General features: G+C 45.8%; 1 protein-coding gene across 2 annotated transcripts in view; it reads right to left on the reverse strand.

The window, feature by feature from the left end:
- Positions 1-2,961: 2,961 nt before the first annotated feature.
- GPAT2 (glycerol-3-phosphate acyltransferase 2, mitochondrial) overlaps positions 2,962-23,831 on the reverse strand; it is a 116,870-nt gene continuing 96,000 nt past the window's right edge. Inside the window, exons 11-21 of one of the 2 annotated variants that reach the window (XM_087969883.1) lie at positions 23,555-23,640; positions 22,413-22,531; positions 19,268-19,338; positions 18,166-18,427; positions 17,496-17,644; positions 11,596-11,673; positions 10,778-10,903; positions 7,086-7,206; positions 5,631-5,696; positions 4,943-4,998; positions 2,962-3,275 (exon numbers count right to left, since the gene is read on the reverse strand). In XM_087969883.1, the coding sequence (XP_087826009.1) occupies positions 3,162-3,275; positions 4,943-4,998; positions 5,631-5,696; positions 7,086-7,206; positions 10,778-10,903; positions 11,596-11,673; positions 17,496-17,644; positions 18,166-18,427; positions 19,268-19,338; positions 22,413-22,531; positions 23,555-23,640 (1,248 nt within the window). In that variant the 3' untranslated portion in view covers positions 2,962-3,161. The remainder of the gene's footprint in view (positions 3,276-4,942; positions 4,999-5,630; positions 5,697-7,085; positions 7,207-10,777; positions 10,904-11,595; positions 11,674-17,495; positions 17,645-18,165; positions 18,428-19,267; positions 19,339-22,412; positions 22,532-23,554; positions 23,641-23,831) is intronic. The other variant, XM_087969884.1, reaches the window with a different exon arrangement.

Consider the following 23,831-nt stretch of genomic DNA (forward strand, 5'->3'; position numbering starts at 1 on the left):
ATTCCAATATCTCAGGGGCTGCCCCAAAGAAGAGGGAGTCAAGCTATGCTGCAAAGCCCCTGAAGGCAGGACGAGAAGCAACGGGTGGAAATTAATCAAGGAGAGAAGCAATTTAGATCTAAGGAGGAATTTCCTGGTGGTGAGAACAGATAATCAGTGGAACAACTTGCCTCCAGAGGTTGTGAATGCTCCAACACTGGAGGATTTTAAGAAAAGATTGGATAGCCATTTGTCTGAAGTGGTGTAGGGTTTCCTGCCCAGGCAGGGGGTTGGACTAGAAGACCTCCAAGGTCTCTTCCAACTCTGTTATTCTATTCTATTCTATTCTATTCTATTCTATTCTATTCTATTCTATTCTATTCTATTCTTCTATTTTATTCTTTCTCTGTTCTATTCTTCCTCTATTCTTCCTCTATTCTATTCTATTCTATTCTATTCTATTCTATTCTATTCTATTCTATTCTATTCTATTCTATTCTATTCTATTCTATTCTATTCTTTCTCTAGTCTATTCTTTATTCTTCCTCTATTCTATTCTATTCTATTCTATTCTATTCTATTCTATTCTATTCTATTCTATTCTATTCTATTCTATTCTATTCTATTATTATTCTATTATATTCTTTCCCTATTCTATTCTGTTCCCTTCTATTTTATAAAGCAACGGATGGAAACTAATCCAGCAGAGAAGCAACCTAGAACTAAGGAGAGATTTCCTGACAATTAATCAATAGAACAGCCTTCGGAAGTTGTGAATGCTCCAACGCTGGAAGATTTTAAGAAGAGATTGGACCACCATCTGTCTGAAGTGGAGTAGGGTTTCCTGCCAAAGCAGGGGTTGGACTAGAAGACCTCCAAGGTGCCTCTCTTATTCTAATCCAATCCTCCAAAGCACAAGGCGATCTGTTTCTCACCCGAAAACTTAAATTGCACCCCGTCAAGCCCCCTTTTGCTCTCCCAGAGAAGGTCCCACTGTCAAAAACTTCTCTTTTATGTCTAAAATAGCAATTAACGGGTAATCTTCCCTGAGGCTCCAGGCCTGCCCTTTGAGAAAGCACAGGATGAACCTTCAAAGTGATAGTTGCTCTCTGTAATTTTGATGCCACGGCTCCTGAGAAGATTTTAGTGCTCAGGTTTTAACAAAGAAAGTGGGTGACTGCTTAATACACACTGCTACGTTATTATTATTATTTTTTTAATGCACCGTCAGTATGACTTATATAAGCTGCGTAAAAAGAAGGGAAAACATACTCACAAAAGCATCCCGAGATACCTTTAAATAGAAATAATTGTCTGTTTTGTGCTGTTGGTTCAACCTAGAAACTAAATTAAACTCTTTTTTTCCCCCAACAGATGTGTTTTGTACACTTTAATGAATATTCATTGCCTCTTTTTTTTAGTGAATACTATACAGAGGAGAAACCAGCAAGGTTACTAGCTTTAGTTTTTACCGGTTCCGTGTACAGCAGGCCCTAATGGTCAATGCCACTCAGGTGGGGCATATTTAGAATAGAAGAACAAGAGTTGGAAGGGACCTTGGAGGTCTTCTAGTCCAACCCCCTGCCTAGGCAGGAAACCCTACACCACTTCAGACAAAATGGGTATCCAACATCTTTTAAAAAACTTCCAGTGTTGGAGCATTCACAGCTTCTGGAGGCAAGTTGTTCCACTGATTGACTGTTCTAACTATCGGGGAATTTCTCCTTGAATAGTTTCCATCCATGGTTTCTTATCTTGGCTTCTGGTGCTTTGGAGAATAGCTTGACTCCCTTTTCTTTGGGGCAGCCCCTCAAATATTGGAAGGCTGCTGTCATGTTCACTCCTAATTCTCCTTTTCATTACAAACCCAATTCCAGCAACCATTCTTTATATGTTTTAGCCTCCAGTCCCCTAATCCTCTTTGTTGGTCTTCTCTGCCCTCTTTCTAGAGTCTCAGGATCTTTTTTACATCGTGGCAATCCCCTCCCCTAAGGGATAAAAGTCAGACCTCAATGATAAACTCTTTGCAGGAAGCAAAGTAGTTTGATCGGTTCCGAGTCCTCCTTGAAGCTCTGTGTACTTCGGTTGGTTTTTCTTGTACTTTGGTTGGTTTCTAGTTAATTGGATACTTCTGGTTTTGGCAGCATTCCACAGAACTGAAAGGTGTATACTTATCTTGGGGAACTATTTGAGATTAATTCTGGCTGGGAATGAAAACAATTCCCAGCATTGCAATAAAATAGGTTTTGCTTTTAAAACAAGTTTGTGAATAATCATGGTTTACGAAGCCTGGGTCGGAACAGGTAGTCGTTGACTTACAACATTTTGTTTAATGGACCATTTGAAGTTCCGACGACACTGAAAAAAGTGACGTATGTTTTTCACACTGAACCACCACCATCGCAGCCACCCCCGTGATCGTGTGATCAAAATTCAGATGTGATTTACATGGGATGCTTGACAACCGACTCGCATTTATGACGGTCATATTTGTGGCGGTGGCAGTGTCCCCTTCTGAGAAGCAAAGTCACTGGGGAGGAAGCCAGATTCATTTAACAAAAAGGTTGCCAACGAGGGCAGCGATTCACTTAAAGAAGGTGGCAAGGAAAGTCATAAAACGGGGCAAAACTCACTTAACACATGTCTCACTTCGCAACATGAATTTTGGGGCTCGATTAAGTTGAGGATTACTTGCACTGTGTAATGTTCCAAAGCAGATTTTTCCATCACAAATGGAAGTATTTCAGCTGCCAGTTTTTGTCCTTGGAAACGTTATTTACCGGGCTGGCTTGCTGAGAAAAAAAAACCCACAGTGCATGGAAACTCTTTTAAGAAAACCTTGACTCCGTGCCTTGCGGCGTTTCAAAAGAAGAAAAAAAAAACACTTCCTGCTGATTGTTTCTTGTTTCATAAATGGAATTTTTTGGTTAAATGGTCTTTAATACAAATATGCTACAAACCGCACTACTTGCTCATCACGCTCCAGGGTTAATTGGTTTTATTCACCTAACTGGCCCTTGTTGCCTTGCTCAAAATTCCCCCTTCCCGGAAAACAACATTTTCAAAAGTAGAACCACAAAACAAGAACAACAGCCCAAACAGACAGGTGAGGGAGAATCTGCCTCTCTTGGGCAGGTTTCGGAAGCCGCCTGCCTGCTCAAGGAAGATCCTGCCAAAAGGATCTAGTAGATAAACTGATGAATGAATTTCTCCAGCTTCGTTTGGTTTTCTCGCGCAGTGAAAGGGTCAGACAGATGAAGGAGAGGTCCGTTGTCTTCTGTCGCTTCCTTGAACACCTGAAAGAGAAATCAGGTGAGAATCCTTTTTTTCCCCAGAGAGCAGATGGCTGGGGGACCGATACATATACAAGGCTTGCCTAATCGGCATTAATTAATCCATTAATGCTGATTAGGTCCACCAATTAATCCATCCAGGTAGGGAGAGAAGGAAGGGATAGTAATAGCACTTACACTTATATACCTTTCCAGCCCTCTCTAAGCAGTTTAGAGTCAGCTTCTTTCCCCCAACAATCTGGGTCTCCTCATTTGACCCACTTCAGAAGGACGGAAGGCTGAGTCAACCTTCAGCCGGTCAGGATTGAACTGGCTGAACTGGGCAGAATTAGCTTGCAATACAGCACTCTAACCACTGCACCAACATGACTTCCTTCCTTCCTTCTCCTTGTTTTCCTTCCTTCCTTCCTTCCTTCCTTCCTTCCTTCCTTCCTTCCTTCCTTCCTTCCTTCCTTCCTTCCTTCCTTCCTTTCCTTCCTTCCTTCCTTCCTTCCCTTCCTTCCTTCCTTCCTTTCCTCCCTCCCTCCCTCCCCTCCCAAGCAATAGCACTTATATCCTGCTTCCCAGTGGTTTTATAGTCCTCTCTAAGCGGTTTACAGAGTCAGCCTCTTGCCCCCAACAATCAGGGTCCTCATTTGGCCCACCTCGGAAGGATGGAAGGCTGAGTCAACCTTGAACTGATCAGGATTGAACTCCTGGCAGTGGGCAGAGTCAGCCTGCAATACTGCATTCTAATCACTGGGAAGGAAGGAAGGAAAGGGAGGAAGGGAAGGAGGGAAGGAAGGAAGGAAGGAAGGAAGGAAGGAAGGAAGGAAGGAAGGAAGGAAGGAAGGAAAGGAAGGAAGGAAGGAAGGAAGGAAGGAAGGAAGGAAGGAAGGAAGGAAGGAAGGAAGGAAAAATAGCAATGGCACTTCGATTTATATACTGCTTCACAGTGCTTTGCAGCCCTCCCTAAGCAGTTTGTCCCCAACCATCTGCATCCTCATTTTACCCATCTGGGAAGGACGGAAGGCTGAGTCAACCTTGAGCCAGTGAGGATTGAACTGCTGGCAGTGGGCAGTTAGCCTGCAATACTACTTCCTAACCACTGCACCACTATGGCAAGAAGGAAGGAAGGAAGGAAGGAAGGAAGGAAGGAAAGAAGGAAGGAAGGAAGGAAGGAAGGAAGGAAGGAAGGAAGGAAGGAAGGAAGGAGGGAGGGAGGGAGGCAGGATGGAAGGAAGGAAGGAAGGAAGGAAGGAAGGAAGGAAGGAGGAGGGAGGGAGGGAAGGAGGGAGGGAGGGCAGGAAGGAAGGAAGGAAGGAAGGAATAGCAATAACACTTAGACCCATATCCCACTTCACAGTGCTTTCCAGCCCTCTCTAGGCAGTTTACAGAGTCAGCTTCTTGCCCCCAACAATCTGGGTCCTCATTTGACCCGCCTCGGAAGGACGGAAGGCTGAGTCCACCTCATGTCCTTGGTGATGAGATATCAGTGGATGGAGGGAATTAAAAAGCCATCCCCTTTAAACATATGCCTCATCCTGAAACCTAATCACTCCGTCCTCCCAGTGCTGTTTTTTAAGAGGGAAAAAAAACCCATTGAATTTCTGAAAAGCTCCATGCAGGACTTCTGAAGCTTCGCTGTCAAGGTTTTTTGCTTTGCCACCTGGAGAATCTCAAGCTCTTACCCCTAATTCTTTGCAGATGCGAACAGAAGTGGCAGCCAAGCTCCTGTTGGCACATTCTGAAAAGGAAGCAAAAGAAATGGCAGGAAATAGTTTGGATGCATCTTTAATTCTCAGAATGAAAAATCTTATACTGAACTCGGTCCAGACTGGGATAAAGGAGACTGTCCACCCAAAGGGAGTCACAACTATCAAGAGATATTTCTATTCTCGTGCTTTGGTTCCTGCCTGATCCCAGCACTGACCCTATTTTTTAACCAAGCTAGTATACTCCGGTCAAAAGTTACTCCCCTTTCTATCTTACGACTGTTGAGGTTTTAAGATTTAAGAGCTGACCAGCAGCAGTAATAGCTGCCATTTGCTGTAAGACTGGCTGATGCAATTGAAAATGATTCAGCATAGCATGGGTATTTCCCTTTAAGACTGGGGGAAATGGGTTCTATCCCTTTAAGAGGCGTTTATATAAAAGCAGCCAGTAGAGGGCACGTTTTCTCTCCTTGTGTCCGATATTCATTGCAGAGTTCTCCTTCTGTTAAGAGTTAAGAAGAAGAAAGTTTGCTTACTTAGAAGGTATTTTGCCTACCATGTATATTTCTGTATATAACTGTTGTGTATAACTGTTGTATGTTAAATGTCTTAAGTCTCTGTGTGCTGCGTTTTTCTCCTGGATGATCTGGGTGTCCAGACTCACCAAAAGAACCGTCCTCTCGTGCCAACCTCACCAACTCCCGCTGCAGCTTCTCCATGAACTGAGATTCTACAGGGAAAAAAGGAGAAAAAAAAATACTGCAGGAGGAATTCATAATTCATACCTAATTCTCCGAGGTTTCAAACAACGGAGGAAGAGATGTCAGAAGACCTTTTTGTGTGTGTGAAAGAAAAGACCCCAAAATAGAATAGAACAGAAGGATAAAACTTTTATTTGTCACTTTGAACATAACACCGATCGGCATACCTTAAAGTGAAATTTCGTGGCATTCAGCTCTCAAAGGGTCACCGCTTCCAATATACACTACATAACCATGACAGAATGGATGGACGGATGGATGAATGAATGAATGGAGGGAGAGAGAAAGAAAGAAAAAAGGAAGGAAGGAAAGAGAAAGAAAGAAAGAAAGAATATATCCACATATATTAGCTGCGGTGGCGCAGTGGTTAGAGTTCAGGTTACTTCTGCTGCCTGCCAGCTGCCTGCAAGTCTCACCAGGCTCAAGGTTGACTCAGCCTTCCGTCCTTCCAAGGTCAGTAAAATGAGGACCCAGATGGTTGGGGGGGGGGGTAACAAGAGGCTGACTGTAAACCGCTTAGAGGGGGCTGTAAAAGCACTGTGAAGTGGTATGTAAGTCCAAGTTATATTGCCCTTCCTTCCTTCCTTCCTTCCTTCCTTCCTTCCTTCCTTCCTTCCTTCCCTCCCTCCCTCCCTCCCTCCCTCCCTCCTCCCTCCCTTCTTCTTATTCCCTTTCTCCTTCTCCTTCCTGGTGCCACAGTGGTTAGAATGCAGTATTGCAGGCTAACTCTGCCCACTGCCAGCAGTTCGATCCTGACCAGCCCGAAGTCGACTCGACTTTCCATCCTTTTTGAGGTCAGTAAAATGAGGACCCAGATTGTTGGGGAGGGCAAGAGGTTGACTCTGTAAACTACTCAGAGAGGGCTGTAAAAGCACTGTGAAGTGGTATATAAGTCTAAGGGCTACGGCTACATTATATGACACAGAGAAACAACATCTAGTTTGGAGGCATACATGTATATGGCGAGAAAAATGAATCTTGCGAATTAGACCTCTCATTCTAAGGGGACTTTGCTGAGCTCTCACCCAATCTGGAACTGTTTTACTTGCCTTCCCATTCCTCCCCAAAAAACTGGCTGTGGATCAGAGGCAAACAAGACCTTGGGCCAATGGAAGGCTCTGGTGTCCCCTTATCACAAAGGCCTTCCACAGCTGTCAACGCCCACCGGCTCTGGCAACAGCTACCTGTCCTTCAGTTACACAGAGAGCGACCCAACGCTTCAGAAGTCAACTCCACACCCAAACTTCGAAACCTTTCCCCAAATGCTGCCCTCAGCCCCACCCGTCCCAACCTCTTTTCTGGGGAAAATTAATGGCTGCCCTTGTCCCAATCAGAGGAACCCCAGGTGTGAGGCCCACCTGGCTGAGGGAAATCCTGTTCTTGAAGGAAGACGGCAGCTCTCTCCAACGTCTTCAGCAGAGGGCCAAGGAGGCCACAGAGGAAGACAAAAAGGTTGGAGCAACTTTCCGATTGACTTACCTAAAGGAGTGAGGAAAAAAAAGATTGAACTATGGACCTGAATGATAGAAGGAAAAGAACTTACAGCTTCATCTTTATTTAGTTTAGTTTAGTTTTTAGTTTAGTTTAGTTTTTAGTTTGGTTTATTGGCATTGTACCTAATTGTAACAAAATTAAATACCATCTTCAGAGTACCTTATGACTATGACAATAAACAAAAACACACATCCTTCACATTCTATGTAATTGAATTGAAAACCCCTGATATTGCATTAATATTGCACTTTAATATTAATATAAATATTTAATATGAATTAAATAATTATTGATAATAATTTATTATCCCAAATGGGGAAATAGTTGACCATCTCACAGGTGACTTTTACTTGGGACTATCCCAGCTGGAGGGGCGAAAACTGACCTCTATTCCAGGGGTCTCCAACCTTGGCCACTTTAATACTTGTGGACTTCAACTCCCAGAGTTCCTCAGCCAGCCATGAATGATAGAGTTGGAAGAGACCAGAAGGGTCATCTAAACCAGGGGTCTCCAACCTTGACAACTTTAAGACTTGTGGACTTTCAACTCCCAGAATTCCTCAGCCAGTAAGTTGAAGTCCACAAGTCTTTTTTTAAAGTTTTTATTTTTATTTTTATATAAGAACAAAACAAAACCATCTTTCAGTTATACAGTCAGTGTGTCGACTGCGTACATAGATCTTGTGCACATATTAATATTTGTATACATTTCTTACTAAGTTTACATTCATATTACAGCCTATTCAGCCTTATATATCATTAGAACGATATCATTTAATTTCTCACTTTATTTTCCAACCATTTATAACATAAATCCCAAATCATATAATACTCCATTTCTTCTTCTTCTTCTCTGATTGCCAATGTTAAAGTCCACAAGCCTTAAAGTTGCCACGGTTGGAGACCCCTGGATTAGAAACCCCCAGTGTCTCTTCCAGCCCCATGGTTCTACGATAGGGGATTGGAGGCTAAAACATATAAAGACCGGTTGCTGGAACTGGGTATATGTCAGGTTTCCAAGTGATGAAGCCCATTCAAAGAGGAAGAAGCAAACTCCATCTTCTGTCGGAGTATATTCATGAGCTGGAACAGAGCTTAGTAACCAGGTCAGCCAATGAGAGCTAAATTTGGGGCTGAAACTTAACGAGAGAAACTGACTGGCTTGCTTGCTTGCTGAAATTGAGTTGAAACTGGAGCTGCATGTAACATGTTTGCTTGTTTAAAACCTTTCCACGTTGGAAGAAACTACTGGCATTGTAGATTTACTTATTTTACATAAAAGGAAGTTAATGAATCCTGCTGAGGTGTGTTTTCTGGACTTGAATTTATGCTGAAAACTCTTTTTAACATCTTCCAAAACTAATTTCTTTTCTTTTGGAAGGTGGGTTTTGCTTATTTCTTTTTGAATGGGCTTCATCACTTAGAAACCTGACATTATGTCTCGTTTAATGAAGAGGAGGACCAAGGGCGACATGATAGCAGTCTTCCAATATCCCAGGGGCTGCCCCAAAGAAGAGGGGATCAAATTATTCTCCAAAGCACCTGAAGGCAGGAAGCAACGGGTGGAAACTAATCCAGGAGAGAAGCAACTTAGAACTAAGGAGAAATTTACTGACAGTGAGAACAATTCATCAGTGGAACAACTTGCCTCCGGAAGTTGCAAATGCTCCAACACTGGAAGTTTTCAAAAAGGTGTTGGATAACCGTTTGTCTGATTTGGTAGAGGGTTTTCTGACTGGGCAGGGGGTTGGGCTAGAAGACCTCCAAGGTCCCTTCCAACTCTGATATTCTACTATTCTAGGTTTCAAGAAGAAGGCAACAAGGAGCTGTGGAAATTCTGTGCCGCCTCCTTCACGAGATGCCTCTCTGCCTTTTGGTTCCCAGGAGGTGGCACTGTCTAACTCGGAAGCTGCTGGGTGGGCCAGGAAAGGCAGATGCCCGGGAAGGAAGCTTGCCAGCCCCCCCCCTTTCAGCCCGAGCCCCTTAATTACAGAGAGCTTGGCTCCTTCTTGAAAAGAGGGAAGGAGGATTCAATGCAGCAGCCCACACAACTGGCATTTAAAGAGACAGGTTGCCAGCTCAGGACGCGTCATGCGTGTGCCAAGGAACAAAAGGAAGGGGAATTGATACGATAATTTGATGTTCTTTTTCACAATGGGGCTGAGGAAGAAGCCTTCAGGACCAGGGTGTGTGTGTGTGTGTGGTTTTCTCCTTTCTTCCCACGACTTGGAAAAGAGGCTTGCAAGGAAATGTGACAACTGCATCCTTTCCCCTCGTCCTTGGCATGCGCATCCAAGAGTGAGGACGTCCACCCTGAGAAAGTATGTGGTCCAACTCAAACGCTCTCGAAAAACACCCAGGCAACGCTTCATTGGCTGAAGAAAGACTGGAAAAGGGAAGAGCTGGGACCTTTCTGTATCTTCTTTGCATGGGAAAGTCACTTCCAGCCTGGCCCTACCGCAGCCAGCATCTTTTAGTAAACCTATCCCTGCAACCAAATGGGAGTTGAGGGTCTTTTTTTCCTAAGGGGCCAGACTGGGACAGGCCTGACACCACGCTTCCTCCTGCTCTCCTGTTGTGGTTAACCGGCAGCAGGTGGGGACGGCTGAGGAGAACGAGGACTCAGATGAGGGGCCGGGGCCATTAGGGAGTGGACTGCTGCCTTCAGAGATTGTGGGGGCTGGCAGCAGCAATGAGGAGGTTCCCGAGGAGCCTGTGCACAGTGCGCGTAGGGCTGCTCGCAGGAAAGAGCAGCTGCAGCAGCACAGGCCCCTCGGGAGTAAGGCTGCAAGGGAATGGCCCCTCCTTCAAGAAGATAAAAGCCAGCTGTGAATCGGACGTTCTTTGCAGGAAGCAAAGATGTTTTGAAACTCGAGCCGCATGGACATTACAGTATCTTCAGTTGGTATTTGAAGACTCTTTGTGTTGTAAAATATTTCTAGGCAACCTTATCTGTTATTCTTGACAGCCTCGCACAGTTTTGGCGAGGCTTGTGCTTATCAAAGTTAATTAGTTTGCAGCAGCCTTTTAACCGGGGATTTGTAAGAATCATTAAAAGGTTTCTGTTCCCTTTGGTTCGTGTTTGTTTTATTGGAAAAGGGTTTGGGTCTTCTTTGCATGGGAAAGTCACTTCCAGCCTGACTCTACCGCAGCCGGCATCTTTTAGTAAACCTATCCCTGCAACCAAATGGGAGTCGAGGGTCTTTCTTTCCTAAGGGGCCAGACTGGGACAGGCCTGACACCACGCTTCCTCCTGCTTTCCCCTCTTTGCATACCCACTTCCCTTAAATTCTTTCCATCGCCATCAGCATGGATTCCATTCATACCGATGCTGTCCTGCAAGGGTATCATCTCCACCCAGGCTCCTAGTATTTTTCAGGCTGCCAGCAAGTGTACGAGACTCTTATCAAGGCCCCTTGGGTCCATGTCTTGCTCCATATCCTACCGACACCAAGATCTAGCAAGGACCTCCAAGTGAGATCGGTAAGTGAGCACAGAGAAAAAGGACCGACTCCCCCCCTCCCCCCCACAACCACTGAGCAGGGAGGATTCGTACTTTGAAGCATTGCTTCTCAGCCTCATCCTGGCCATCAATGTCGACAAAATCTTCCGTTGCCTTCCATAGAAACTTCTCGGTGAAGCCTTTCTGGACCGTGTCACACATGAAGCAATCGCTGGGCACCTGCAAGGGAGAAAGGAGGGAGAGGTGCCCATCAGCTCCAGGCAACGGGAAGGGAGGGGAGCCCTTGAGTAAAGTCAGGGGTCCAACGGTGAGCCCCAAACAACCCAATAAGAAAAGTCGCTTTTCTCTTGCATTCACCTTCAGCCAAAGGCCTGGCAAACAGTCCTTCAAGGGTGTGATTAGGAGCACAGACCTTATCTAGCCTGGAGAGCTGCCAAGTAAATATTTCCAAACGCAGTGCTGACAAGGAAGGGCTCAGCACAGAGTCCCTGAGATGCACAGACAGATTTTCACACGGCTGCAACGAACGATTGTTTCCTGCAAAATCCCCCTCCCCTTTTGGTCCTCTTTCCATCCCTAGGAGAGGGGGCCGTTCACTATTCCCCGGTGGCCTTACTCCCATGTCGACCCTGAGTTCGTAATTGTTTCCTTCTTCTGGCAGCTCCGCACATGCGCAGGCTGGGAACAGGCTCCAGCTGCTCCCCCACCTCACTGCTGTCCGACTCCAAAGGCAGCTGACGACTGCCAGACCGCCCTGGCCCCGTTTCTGCTTCTGACACAGAGCCCTCATCCGAGCCTTCCCCAGCCTCCAGGACCAGCCCACATTCCTCCCCAACCTCCTCACTGTCCGACTCTGCTGTCAGCTGCACCAGCCGCCGGCACACAACAGGTGATAGAAGAGATTTCCTTACCTCCTCGGCCACTAGCAGTCCAGACTCCACCAGCTTGTCCACAGTATGCTGACAATAGTAGTGCACAGACTCGCAAGGCTGGGAGGAAGCATGAAGAGGGATGAGTGCCAACCTGAGCTGGCCAATGTACCTCCCTTGCAAGAGAATGATTCAAAAATCCTGGGCTTCTCCCAGGTTAAATTATAGTCAAATGATTGTTTAATAATGATATTAGGATATATAATTGTTGATTGATAATATGAGTTATTATGTAACATAATTATTATGATGACTATGAAATGGATGCACAAAAAGGAGTGGTAAACCAACCGATACACTGTCTGTAAATTTATGAAGAATGATGATGTTCTTATGTTATGTTTTATGTTTTATGTGTTTGTATTTGTTGTTAAAACCAATAAAACTTTTACCAAAAAAAAAAAAAATCCTGGGCTTCTCGCACCTCTGTGATCCTCAACTGATTTATTACAATGCTTGCTATCCCTTTGTGTTAACAACAACAACAAAAAAAGGCTACAATCTATAATTAAGGGGGGTCAGCAAGATGCCCCAAGGTGGCCCCCAAATACAGAAGTGTGGGTGTAAGAGGAAATAAAATCTATGTGGGAGGGGCCCGATCAACTTCATAAAATAAGTGTTGTTCTTGGAGGTTTATATGAGAATCACTACAGATTTTTAGCTATACAATTTGGGATGAACACCCTTGGAATGGGGTGAGAATAGGAATGGATTTCCAGAGGGAAAAAAATATTCCAGACCTCAGGAACCATTTGCATCACTCAGGTGACCCTGAGGACAAAGATACAACTCCAAGTGGCCTCAACGACCCTCCAAAAGGATGCAAACGACCATCTGTCTGCAAGGAATAGAAATCCTTCCATTTCTCCACCATCCAATCAGAGCTGAAGAAGCTTCTTGGATGAGAAGCGAAATGTCTTCAAAAGAAAAAAAACTAGAAAGTCCAGTTGCCTCCTGAAAAAAGCACCTTTGGGGCAACCATGACCCGGATGGCTGCGAATCTCTGCAGACTTTTAGCTATACAATTTGGGATGAACCCCCTGGGAATGGTGTGGGAGTAGGAATGGAGGGAAAAATTGCAGACTACAGGAACCAGGAGCACCACTCAGGAGACCCTGAAGACACAGATAAACCTCCAAGTGGCCTCAACGACCCTCCAAAAGGATGCAAACGGCCAGCTGTCTGCAAGGAGTATAAATCCTTCCATTTCTCCACCATCCAATCAGAGCTGAAGAAGCTTCTTGGATGAGAAGCGAAACGTCTTCAAAAGAAAAAAACACAAGTCCAGTTGCCTCCTGGAAAAAAAACACCAACCACCTTTGGGACAACCATGATCTGGAGGAACTGAGAATCTCTAGAGATGTTGTAATGACTGTCACCTGAAAATGCACTGTAAGTAATGAATAACCTTCTTGCAAGTGAAGATGTACATTTGTTAGTCACAGGCAGCTTAAGAGCCATAGCTGATAATTCATGCCTCCTCGGAGGCGTAGCCCAATGACTGACACTGAAAGGAGATGGGCCGTCTGGGAGAAGGAAGCTTTTGCAGTCCGTTGGGCTCTTCTAACCTGGAGACAATTTTTGGAAGGAGCGAAACATCCATTTGAGGTATGGACGGACCATAAAAATCTGGAAGCTTTAAAGACTCCTCGAAAGCTATCTCCTAAGCAGGTTAGGTGGGCTCAGTTTTTCAAGCGATTCAATTTCTCGTTGAAGTATATCCCAGGGGGAAAAAATTTTATGGCGGATGCTTTGTCTAGAATGCCTCAATACAACAGTATCCGAAAAGAAGTGGTAAGACCAATCGTGTCCACTACACAGTTGGCTGCTCCTGTAATTACCAGAGCACAAAAAGAGACCAGGAGAGGGATCTGTCCACTGACCTGATGGAACGATTTAAAGAGGCTTTGAAAACAGATGAGTGGTTCCTAGCAAATGCGAATAATTGCACTATTCGAAATGGTCTAGCCTGGATAGGTGCAAAATTGTATGTACCCCAAATCCTGAGAAGCCAAGTTTTACAACAAACTCATGATTCTAAAGCGGCTGGTCATTTTGGGTTTGTGAAGACTCTACATTTGGTGAAACGACAGTTCTGGTGGCCTTCGCTGAAAAAGGACATTGAGACTTATGTGGCGAGCTGTCCAGTTTGTGCTTCAGCGAAAAGGCGCCTGGTAAACTCCCCAGGTTTGTTGCAGAATGTGGCCAGGCCAACGGCACCTTGGAAGGAAATTTCCATGGACTTTATAGTAGATCTACCCGAGAGTGTTGGACATACGGTCATTTGGGTTGTGACTGATTTGTTTTCCAAACAAGCTCATTTCATCCCTTGCTCTAAGATTCCTTCAGCGAAATCATTGGCCAGAATGTTCATTATACATGTCTACAGGTTGCATGGCGTTCCTGAGCGTGTAGTTTCTGATCGAGGGTCCAATTTACCTCGAACTTCTGGAGAGAATTCTTGAAATTGATAGGCTCCGCCCAGAGCCTAAGCTCCGCCCATCACCCCCAAACTAATGGGGCCTGTGAGAGGACAAACGGGGTGTTAGAACAGTACCTCAGATGTTATATAAACTATCAGCAAGATAATTGGGTGGATTTACTGCCTTTTGCGGAGGTGGCGTATAATAATTCTGTACACAGTAGTACGGGATTTACCCCTTTCAAAGTAGCCACGGGACAAGATTTTGTGCCCATACCTGAACTGCCTCGAGAAAACCCCACTATCCAATCGTTGGACGATTGGATATCTAACTTCAACAAAATTGGCCGGTCGTGCGTAAAGCTCTGGACGAGGCACACCAATCTCATAAGAAATTTGCTGACAGAAAGCGAGCCCCACAGATGATGTATAAGGTGGGCGATAAAGTTTTCCTCTCAACCAGATATTTGCAGACTACTCAGAAGTCGAAGAAGTTGGGTCCTAAGTACGTGGGACCTTTTCCCATTGAGAGGATTGTAAATCCGGTGACTGTTCAACTGACTTTACCGAAGACTCTTCGTCATTATTCATCCTGTTTTCCACGTTAGTTTGTTGAAACCAGAACATACCAGTACTTTGAGACCGACCCAGTCTGATCCACCCGTACCCCTGTTAATCGAGGGGGAACAACATTTCGAGATTAAAGAAATTCTAGATTCTAGGAAATGGAGGGTCGTGTCCAATATCTTGTAGCGTGGAAGCATTTTCCTCCTTCCCAAGCTGAATGGGTTAATGAAAAGGACATTAGGGCCCCTGATTTGCTAAAAAGTTTTATGCCAAATACCCTGATAAACCCTAGGAATGTATGCCAATGTTAATACATGATTGTTTTTCTCCTACAGGGACAAATGTCCTTTTTCTAGGGGTCCGAATGTCAGCCTCAAGAGATATCCATCCCTACCTATCAAGATATCTCGCTCCTAAATATGGCTCATTTCTTGCTATGCTTTTTACTTCTCTTTCGGCTGTCATGAAACGGTGGGAGGGGGAATCTTCGAAGGGAAGAAGACAGGAGGTGTTTTGCATTCCTTTGCTGGGTAAGAAAAGGGAGGGGGGGATTCTTTGTTGTAACTTTCCATTTCTCACTAACCTCTGTCCTCTTATATGCGCAACTGCGAACTTTTATCAAAAAATATGTCAAGGTCACTGACAGTAGCCTCATCATCACCTAGAGATGACCACATGATCCTATTCAGAAGTTTTAATTGGAAGAATCATTTGATCTCTGGAGGGGGAGCAATTCTATCCCTTTGTATATGCATTTTACCCACCAATATTTTAGTTTCGAATTGATTCTGTTTGCTACCATTCATTTTCCAGTAAAAGATAAATTCTGCTCTACAGCATGGAGTCTGAGTATTTCTTTCTTGGGATTTAGAAGGAGCACAGTCTGACACAGGCATCTTTCTACAAGAGGTCGCAAGTCACGGACACCCCTTTGTTCTAACTCACAAAACCTGCCTCCCCCTACTGAGCAGTGGTTAACGTGGCAAATCTAAATCTCTTCCTACTTTAAAAAGTCAAAAACTGTTTCCAGAGTCCTTCAGGAAGGATGCAAACACAATAGGGCTTCCCCAAATTCCTAAAAACAACAATTCACAGAGCTGTAAAACAAGAGTAATTGCTACACTCTCCCAGCTCCACGAGCCCCTCTTACTCTACTCAAGGGTTTTTTTCCAACCTTGGCAACTTTACAACTTGTGGACTTCCGACTCCCAGAATTCCTTAGAAGTAAAAAAGAGCAGCCAGAATTTGGGGGACTGAAATCCACAAATCGTAAAGCCGTCGAATTTGGACTGTATTTTCTTTTTTAAAACTGCAGAGGGAAGCATTTTACTACGAATAGCAATCAGAGCCCTTCGGTGCATGTTGGGAGGGACGAAAAGGAACCAATACGCAGTGACAGGCATTTGGGTCTTTTTAAAAAAAATCTGCATTAGGAGTATCCATCAGCCGCTGCGAAATGAATTTAGCTCTCAAGTTAAGTCCTCAACGTATAACCATTTATTCAGGGATCAAAGTTACAATGGTACTTTAAAAAGTGACTCAAGGCTGGTTTTCATACAATCACTGCACATCCCCAAGGTTTTATATTTATCAACCGATGGATTTATTACTATAAGATCATTACAGAAATTGCAGCGTAACAGAGTTAGAAGGGACCTTGGAGGTCTTCTAGTCCAACCCCCTGCCTAGGCAGGAAACCCTATACAATTTCAGACAAATGGTTATCCAGTCTCTTCTTAAAAACCTCCAGTGTTGGAGGCATAACTTCTGGTGGCAAGCTGTTCCACTGGATCATTGTCCTCACTGTTAGGAAGTTTCTCCTTAGTTCTAAGTTGCTTCTCTCCTCAAATTAGTTTCCCCAAAGAAGGGATCAACATTTGCAATTTTTATCTTTGAAAAGCAGAAGGTTCATTGAATCCTTAGCTCGATGGGCTGCATTTGCAGGACAACATAAACCACGGAGTAACCAGAATATCATAAAACACACTAAAATGAGATTGGGGGGAAATGATGGTTTTGATGCAAATCCCCAGGAAGTCGATGAACATTCTCACCATCTAGATTGCGTGATGGCACCTGTACTTCTTTCCCCTTTTTATTTGAAATGTTTCATTGCTTATTCAAAAAAAAAAAAATGAAAATAAAAACGCTTCTTCAGATAAGCAGCAAAACGTTTCAACCCAGAAAGGAAAGAACACGACACAACACAACAAATCCCCGTCATAATCTGATTCCGAGAGGGAGGCTGAACAGCTGGCAGGGAGTGGGAGTGTGGCTCCATTGGCTGTGGGGGAACTGGGGAAGGGCAAAATCCAGCTGGGCAGAGCAGGGAAGGGGTAGAACAAGGGAGAGGGAATTCAGAGGAAGACCCAGGCCCATCCCCTCTTCATCCTAGGGCACGCAGGGAAGAATGGAGAAGGGAGCAACGTGGGTTGCATGGCTTACGGGGGAGGAAAGGGCCCTGATTCCCTTCATTGGCTGCAACTGGGAACACAAGTGTATAAAAAGGGAAGCAAGCAAGTTGTTGGGAGCAAACATGACTTTATCTGGTATCCTTGAAGCTTATCTGTGTTCCTGGCGTCTTCCCAACTGTGTGAGTTTTGCCGTGCTTTCAAGTCTGACATTCCTTCTCCTGCCCTGTCAAGTTAATTACTTCAGTTTGGCTTGTTTGGATTTTAAGTTACAGTTTGTGTTTACCCTGTTTTGGATGGAATTTTCTACAGTTGAAGGAGAGTTTTTCTCCAGTCTGAAGGTAACCTGGACATTGGGGGCAAAGTTGGAGATAATAAAGGGACTCATATTGCTTATCTGACTCTGTTGCCTTTGTGCCTCGCCCCTTCGGGTCATCACACCCCCAGGAGAACGTCTGCCAAATAAGACAAATATTTCCTACCTGGCGTAGAAGGAAATCTTTGGGCAACAGCTGAACTAGCAGGACAGACTTGTTATGAAGTTCTTCGTGGGCCAGGACGAAATTCCCGAGCTGCTCAGGGCTTCCCAAATACGGCAGCACCTCCATCAGAAGAGCATTGATGGAACAAGCTGCCCAAAAGATTGGAGGTGGGTGAGTAAACCCTGAGTGAGCCCCTCTTGACACCACCACGTTCATGTAATTAGCAACACACCACATAGGTGCCATCAAAGTTTAGGAGGAATGAAAGAAAAGGTCATTGTTGACTCTCTGAGCATCGGACACACAAACACACCTCAGCCAGAGGGTGTGTATCCTTTCCTTTCCTTGTTCGCAAGGCAGCTGCAGATCAACCAACCAACCAACCAATCAGAATAGAGCTGGAAGGGACCTTGGAGGTCTTCTAGTCCAGTCCCCTACTTAAACAGGAGACCCTAAATCATTCTGGACCAATGGCTGTCCAGTCTCTTCTCGAAATTTCGTCTCCAGTGATGAAGCACTCACAACTTCTGGTGGCAAGCAGTTCCACTGGTTAGTTTCTCCTGAATTCCAGGTCACTTAGCTTGATTTTCAGGGCCTTTTGATCATAGTTACCTCAATCGACCGTGAGCCAGATACCTATGAGTAGGCTATGAGAACCTGGGGGACTTACCTCCGATAGCTTCCTGGATGAAGACAGGCAAGAGGGCCGTGCTGTGGTGGCCCAGCTCCCTGATGGCCGCCTCGGTCTTCTTGGGCACCACCAAGATGTCTCCCAATGAGAGGCTGTAGAGGGTCACACAATCCCGCAGCAGGGAGAGGCCATGCCACAGCACGTCACGGACCCGGCCAGAAAAACCCACATCATAGTTACGCATCAAGACTTCGTCGGTGATCCAGACGAAGTCTTGCATCAGCCGAGAAAGAAAAACTCCCTGGTGTACGCAAGGAGGGAAGTAAAGGCAGGAAAACAAACCCGTTACAGATGTCTAGCAATTTCTCCGCTTAACTTGCAATCATCTGCTGGGTTTGGGACCAGAGGTGGGGTATTCAGCTGGTTCGGACCGGTTCTGGAGAACCGGTAGCAGAAATTTTGAGTAGTTGGGAGAACCGGCAAACACCACCTCTGACTGGCCCTGCCAACCCCATCTATTCTCTGACTCCCATCGAGTCCCAGCTGATCAGCTGGGTCTCCTTTGGTTGCCCTGCCCAGGAGAACGGAGCTGGAAAGCAGGTTAGTGGGGCAGGGAGGGAATGGGGATTTTGCAGTATATCCTTCCCCTGCCATGCCCAACAAGCCACAGAACTCCCACCAAGCCACGCTCACAGAACCGATAGTTCCCCATGGATTGCCCTAGAATCCTTAATGTGAAGCAACTAAGTTTTGAGCAGATGTTGTCGTCCTTGTCACAGCTACCAAAGGAATTTAGCCAAGTCGTTTTTAATCCACTCCTGGGATCACAAAGTCAGGTGAGAAGTAGGTCAGCTGAAGATTTCCTTCAAGGACTGGTCCAGTTTGGGGCATCACACTTTGAAGGATGGTTCAAGGATGCCAGAGATAAGAAAGGAAGCACAGAGTCCACAGTCCTAGAAGGACAGCTGAGTGTGTTTAGCCTTGGGAGGAGGAGCAGATGGAGAAGCTCAGGAGATGGAGCAAGTCACCTGAGGTCCTACAGAGCAAGCCCTTTCCTTTCATCTCCAAGGTCCCTAACCCTAACTAGGTTCCTGGGAGAAAGTGGGAATTTCACCATGACCCTTTTACTTCCCATTCTTACCTCTTGGTGCATGTGTAGCAGGAGTGCAGAGAGGATGTGGACTGCCATGATGGCCGAACACGATACACCTGCTAGGAAGGTTGAGAGTGGGCAGAGTTACGTTTTTCAGGGTTGTTGTTAACTTTGACTGGTTACTTTTAACATGATGCTCTAGGCCAGGGGTCTCCAAGCTGGGCCACTTTAAGACTTGTGGACTTCACCTCCCAGAGTTCCTCAGCCAGCCATGAATGATAGAGTTGGAAGAGACCAGAAGGGTCATCTAAGTCAAGGGTCTCCAACCTTGGCAACTTTAAGACTTGTGGACTTCACCTCCCAGAGTTCCTCAGCCAGCCGTGAATAATAGAGTTGGAAGAGACCAGAAGGGTCATCTAAGTCTGGGGGGAGAACTTGGACGAGGGTCCTGTGTCCGGTGCAGAGATGGGGCCAGGACTATGTGGGAGTGAGGTGCTGCCTCTGGAGTCTGGCAGCAGTGAGGAAGAGGACCCAGGGGAGCCTGTTCCCAGTGCGCGTGTGCGCAGAGCTGCTAGAAGGCAAGAGCAGCTGAGACAAAAGGGGCGACTGGGAGTAAGACTGGGAGGTGATTGCCCCTCCCCAAGGTATAAAGCAGGGGTCCCCAACCGCCGGTCATGACCGACCGGGCCGCGGAACAAGTCTTACCGGCGTTGGTTGCTGGGCGCCGCCATCTTTTTGGTAAAAGTGCCCGGTGAGCTTTTCCGGTAAAAAGCTCACCGAAGCACTTTTGTCAAAAAGATGGCGGCGCATGCTCCGGTGAGCTTTTCTGCAGAAAGCCATTTCTACCCTAAAAGCTCATCGAGCGCGATGCGCGCTTATTTGACAAAGTGCTTCTGGTGAGGTCACCGGAAGCACTTTTTCGTCAAAAAGATGGTGGCGCCCAGTTGATGCCGGTACCGGGTCACGCGCACCCAGCTGATACCGTACCGGGCCGCGGCATCAAAAAGGTTGGGGATCCCTGGTATAAAGGACAGGCAAAGGTAGAGAAACCTTTGCAGGAAGCAAAGTCATTTGCTCTGTTCAGATTAAACCTTGAAGCTCTGTGTGGATTTTGTACTTCGGTTGTTTTTTTTACCGTTAATTTGGCGCTTTAGTTGTTGGCAGCATTTCAAAGGAAAGGTGGGTGCTTATCTCAAGGGACTGTTTGGGACTCATTACAGGCTGGGAATGCACATAATTCCCAGTGTTGAAATAAAACAAGAGTTGTTAAGACTAAGCGTGTGCTTAATTACGGTCTCGGGAAGCCTTGGTCAGAACAGCTACCAACCAGGAAGGAGCGGGGTATCAAAGTGATCTCAACTGAAGAAAAAAAAACGCACTCTTAAATCCTTACTAGCAAACAGTAAATCAGTAGAAACGGAATTGTTTCGCAAGAAACAAAGCCAGGGAAATTGGGCGGGCCCAAATTGTTTTTCCTGCGGAATAAATGGACTGCAATAGGTCAGGATGAACCATTTGCTATTATTTTTTTAAAAAATCAAATTTTTTTTTTAAAGGAAAGGATTTATCTCAGTAAGGTATGCTTTTTCTCTCCGGCAACGCTCATCCTCCTGAATCGTAAAAGGAGAAACGGTGAACGTGCGCTCATAAACCATTATACCAAGTCACGCAGGCTGTGCATTAGCACAGAGAGAGAGAGAGAGAGAGAGAGAGCAGCTGAAGTTATTAGACTAAAGTAACTGATAATTGGGAAGTTACCGCCACACTCGGAGAACAGCAATAAACTCAAAAACACACCTTGACACATGAACCCCATCCTTTATGTAATGGAGGCTCTTAGGCAACTGAGTGGATTATTCCAAGTGCTCCTGTTTTGTTCTGACCCAGCTCCCCAAACACAACAAACCCTCCGAAGTGAACTCAAAAGATTCCTTTATTAGGAGCGCCGGCAGCCTTGGCAAGAAGGCTAACAAGTCTGTCCGTCCGTGAGATGAATAGTTCTCTGCCACATCTATTTATCTCCCTCCCCTGCCTTTGATCTCCAGAGCTAGGGAGGGGCTTTGCTAGCAGTGATGGCTCTTCTGTCCCAAGGACCGGCTTATAGATTTCCATTGCTCTCCTCTCCTCTGCCTTCTGCGCAGCCACATGTTGGGCGCTGGACCCAGTGTCAGGACTCGGACAAATCCACCCCCATTCAAATCATAAGTCTCTAGCCGCATCCCTCTGAATAAAAAATATTGATTTATTAGGAGTTAGCATGTCAGTGTTTCCTGGGTGTAGCCGACTCTGAGACACATCATTCATTTCACCTTTGACCCTGGTCTTCCCCCCCCCCCTGCAGATGTATATTCCCCAATGGGACACATCCATAGCCAAGAGTCATCCATCATATTCTCCAATAACAATCTTGAGCGCCAGAAGCTTGGGCTGCCTAGCGATTATCTGAAGCATTTGAGGAATGCACAACTTTTCCCCCCCTCCCTTTCTGCTGGCAACTAAAAAGACCAAAGAAGTATTTTTTTTTCTTCCTCATCAGCCCCCTTCAGACCTGGGGGGCTGTTGACTCTCCATCTGTGATGGCTGGGGAAAATGGGAATTGTAATCTAGTCATCTGGAGGGCATGAGCTACAGACTCCAACCTGGTGCAAAAGAAGGCCAGCTGTCAACTCATAAAATATTTCTCTGGTCTTTTTAAGGTTGCCAATGCCAACAGAAAGGGAGGGGGAGCAGTGCAGTAGCTTGCAAAACCGAAAGTGCATTCCATAAATGTTTTCAAAGATAGTAACTAGGTGACTGAAATTTCTGACGTGGAAAATTCTAACTGGAGAGCCTGATTGATGACTCTGGGCTATGGACGTGTCCCATTGGAGAATATGAATTACGATATACCCAGGGGGTGGAGGGAAAACCAGGATCAAGGGTGACAATGAATGATGTGCCTCAGAGTCGGCTACACCCAGGCAGTGCTGGACCTTTTCACTCCCAATAAATCCTTTTGAAGCTCTGGAAGTTTGGCTCAAGACTCCTGATTTAAATGTGGGTAACCGCCGGAATCCTGACACCAGCCTTTATTTTGGAATGAATCAACTGTTTTTCTGATGACACGGGCTGGACAACTTCAGCAAACAACATGAAAAGTGACAACTTCTGGGCACCAATTCCTGCCAGCAGGTGAGACGGGGCAACAACTTACCACTCAAAGTGTGGAGGCTCAAATTGTCCAGCAAAACCTGTTCTTCTACGCTGGTCAGGGGCACATCTTGAAAGCTCGTAGGCCAACATTCTACTTTCTCACAATCCAGAATGCTGGGGCTATTAAAGCAGAGAATGAGGAGTTGGTCAACGGCAGCTTTTGGGATCAGTACGGCTTGTCCCTCCCTCTGTCCCTTTATCCATCCTTCTGTGATGACCTGGGGTGTGGCACGAAGGCAACCCAGCCAGAGAACAGGTATGAGTCCCTTTATTTGCTCCAACTTTGCCCGCAACGTTCCGTTCACTCTCCGGCCAGCAGAAAAGCTCTCCCACGAACCTGCAACAGCCTCTGGTTGCAGACACTCTAGTCCAAACGCTGTAAGCAGACTGACTGCAATCAAGCACTCCAGCAGGGCAAGATAATGAGTCCAATCATTCCAGCAAGGCAAGATAAGCACACAGAAGCACAGCAATAATTCACACAGATGGGAGGAATGGCAGGAATGTGGGCTAAAACTCACAATACTAGATGAATTCAGTGTTTGTTCCCGACAAACGCCCCCCTCAACTGCCTCTCCTTTAAACTCCGTCCCCAGGTGTGCCTTGTGAAGGAAATCAGGGCCCTTTCCTTCCTTGTAAGCCACATTGCTCTCTTCTCCATTCTTCCCTGTGTGCCCTAGGATGAGGAGGGAGTGTTCTGTTCTGTTCTGTTCTGTTCTGTTCTGTTCTATTCTGTCCTCTCCTCTCCTATTTCTATTCTATTTCTATTCTGTTCTTGTTCTGTTCTGTTCTCTTCTATCCTCTCCTCTCCTATTTCTATTCTATTTCTATTCTGTTCTTGTTCTGTTCTCTTCTATCCTCTCCTCTCCTATTTCTATTCTATTTCTATTCTGTTCTTGTTCTGTTCTGTTCTGTTCTCTTCTATTTCTCGCAACGTCCACCAACACGTCTAGAAGAGACCTCTGTCTAAGTGACCTGGAGGGACCTTTTTGAGCCCCTTTCTGCCTGCCTTCCTAGCAGCCAGCCAGAAGTTGAGTCTTTTCAACCTGCAGCGGGGACTTTCACATCTTCCCCGTCTAGGGGAGGGGTGGGTGGGCCAGCCATGGCCGCTTCTGCGTCTCCACAACTCCGGCGTAGACTTACCCCCTGCCGAGAATTTCGGGTAAGAGCAGTTCTCTCAAGGGCTTCCTGGAGCCACTTTGCCAGAAACACCTGTTGGTCACAAACTCCTAGGGAGAAAGCCAGAGAGTCTTGTTGGGAATCTCAACGGTCGGGAAGAACAATCAGTCCGTGAAACAGCTTCCCTTCCGAAGCGGTGGGTGCTCCCACCATTTGGAGGTTTTCAAAAGTTATAAAATATTTCTATGGTCGTGTTAGAGTTGCCAACAGAAAGGGAGGGGGGGAGAAAGGGGCTGAAAGA

Source organism: Notechis scutatus, chromosome 7 (assembly GCF_049901735.1).
Source record: "Notechis scutatus isolate UNSWTSFEM ecotype Mainland chromosome 7, rNotScu1.2, whole genome shotgun sequence".
Classification (NCBI taxonomy): Eukaryota; Metazoa; Chordata; class Lepidosauria; order Squamata; family Elapidae; genus Notechis; species Notechis scutatus.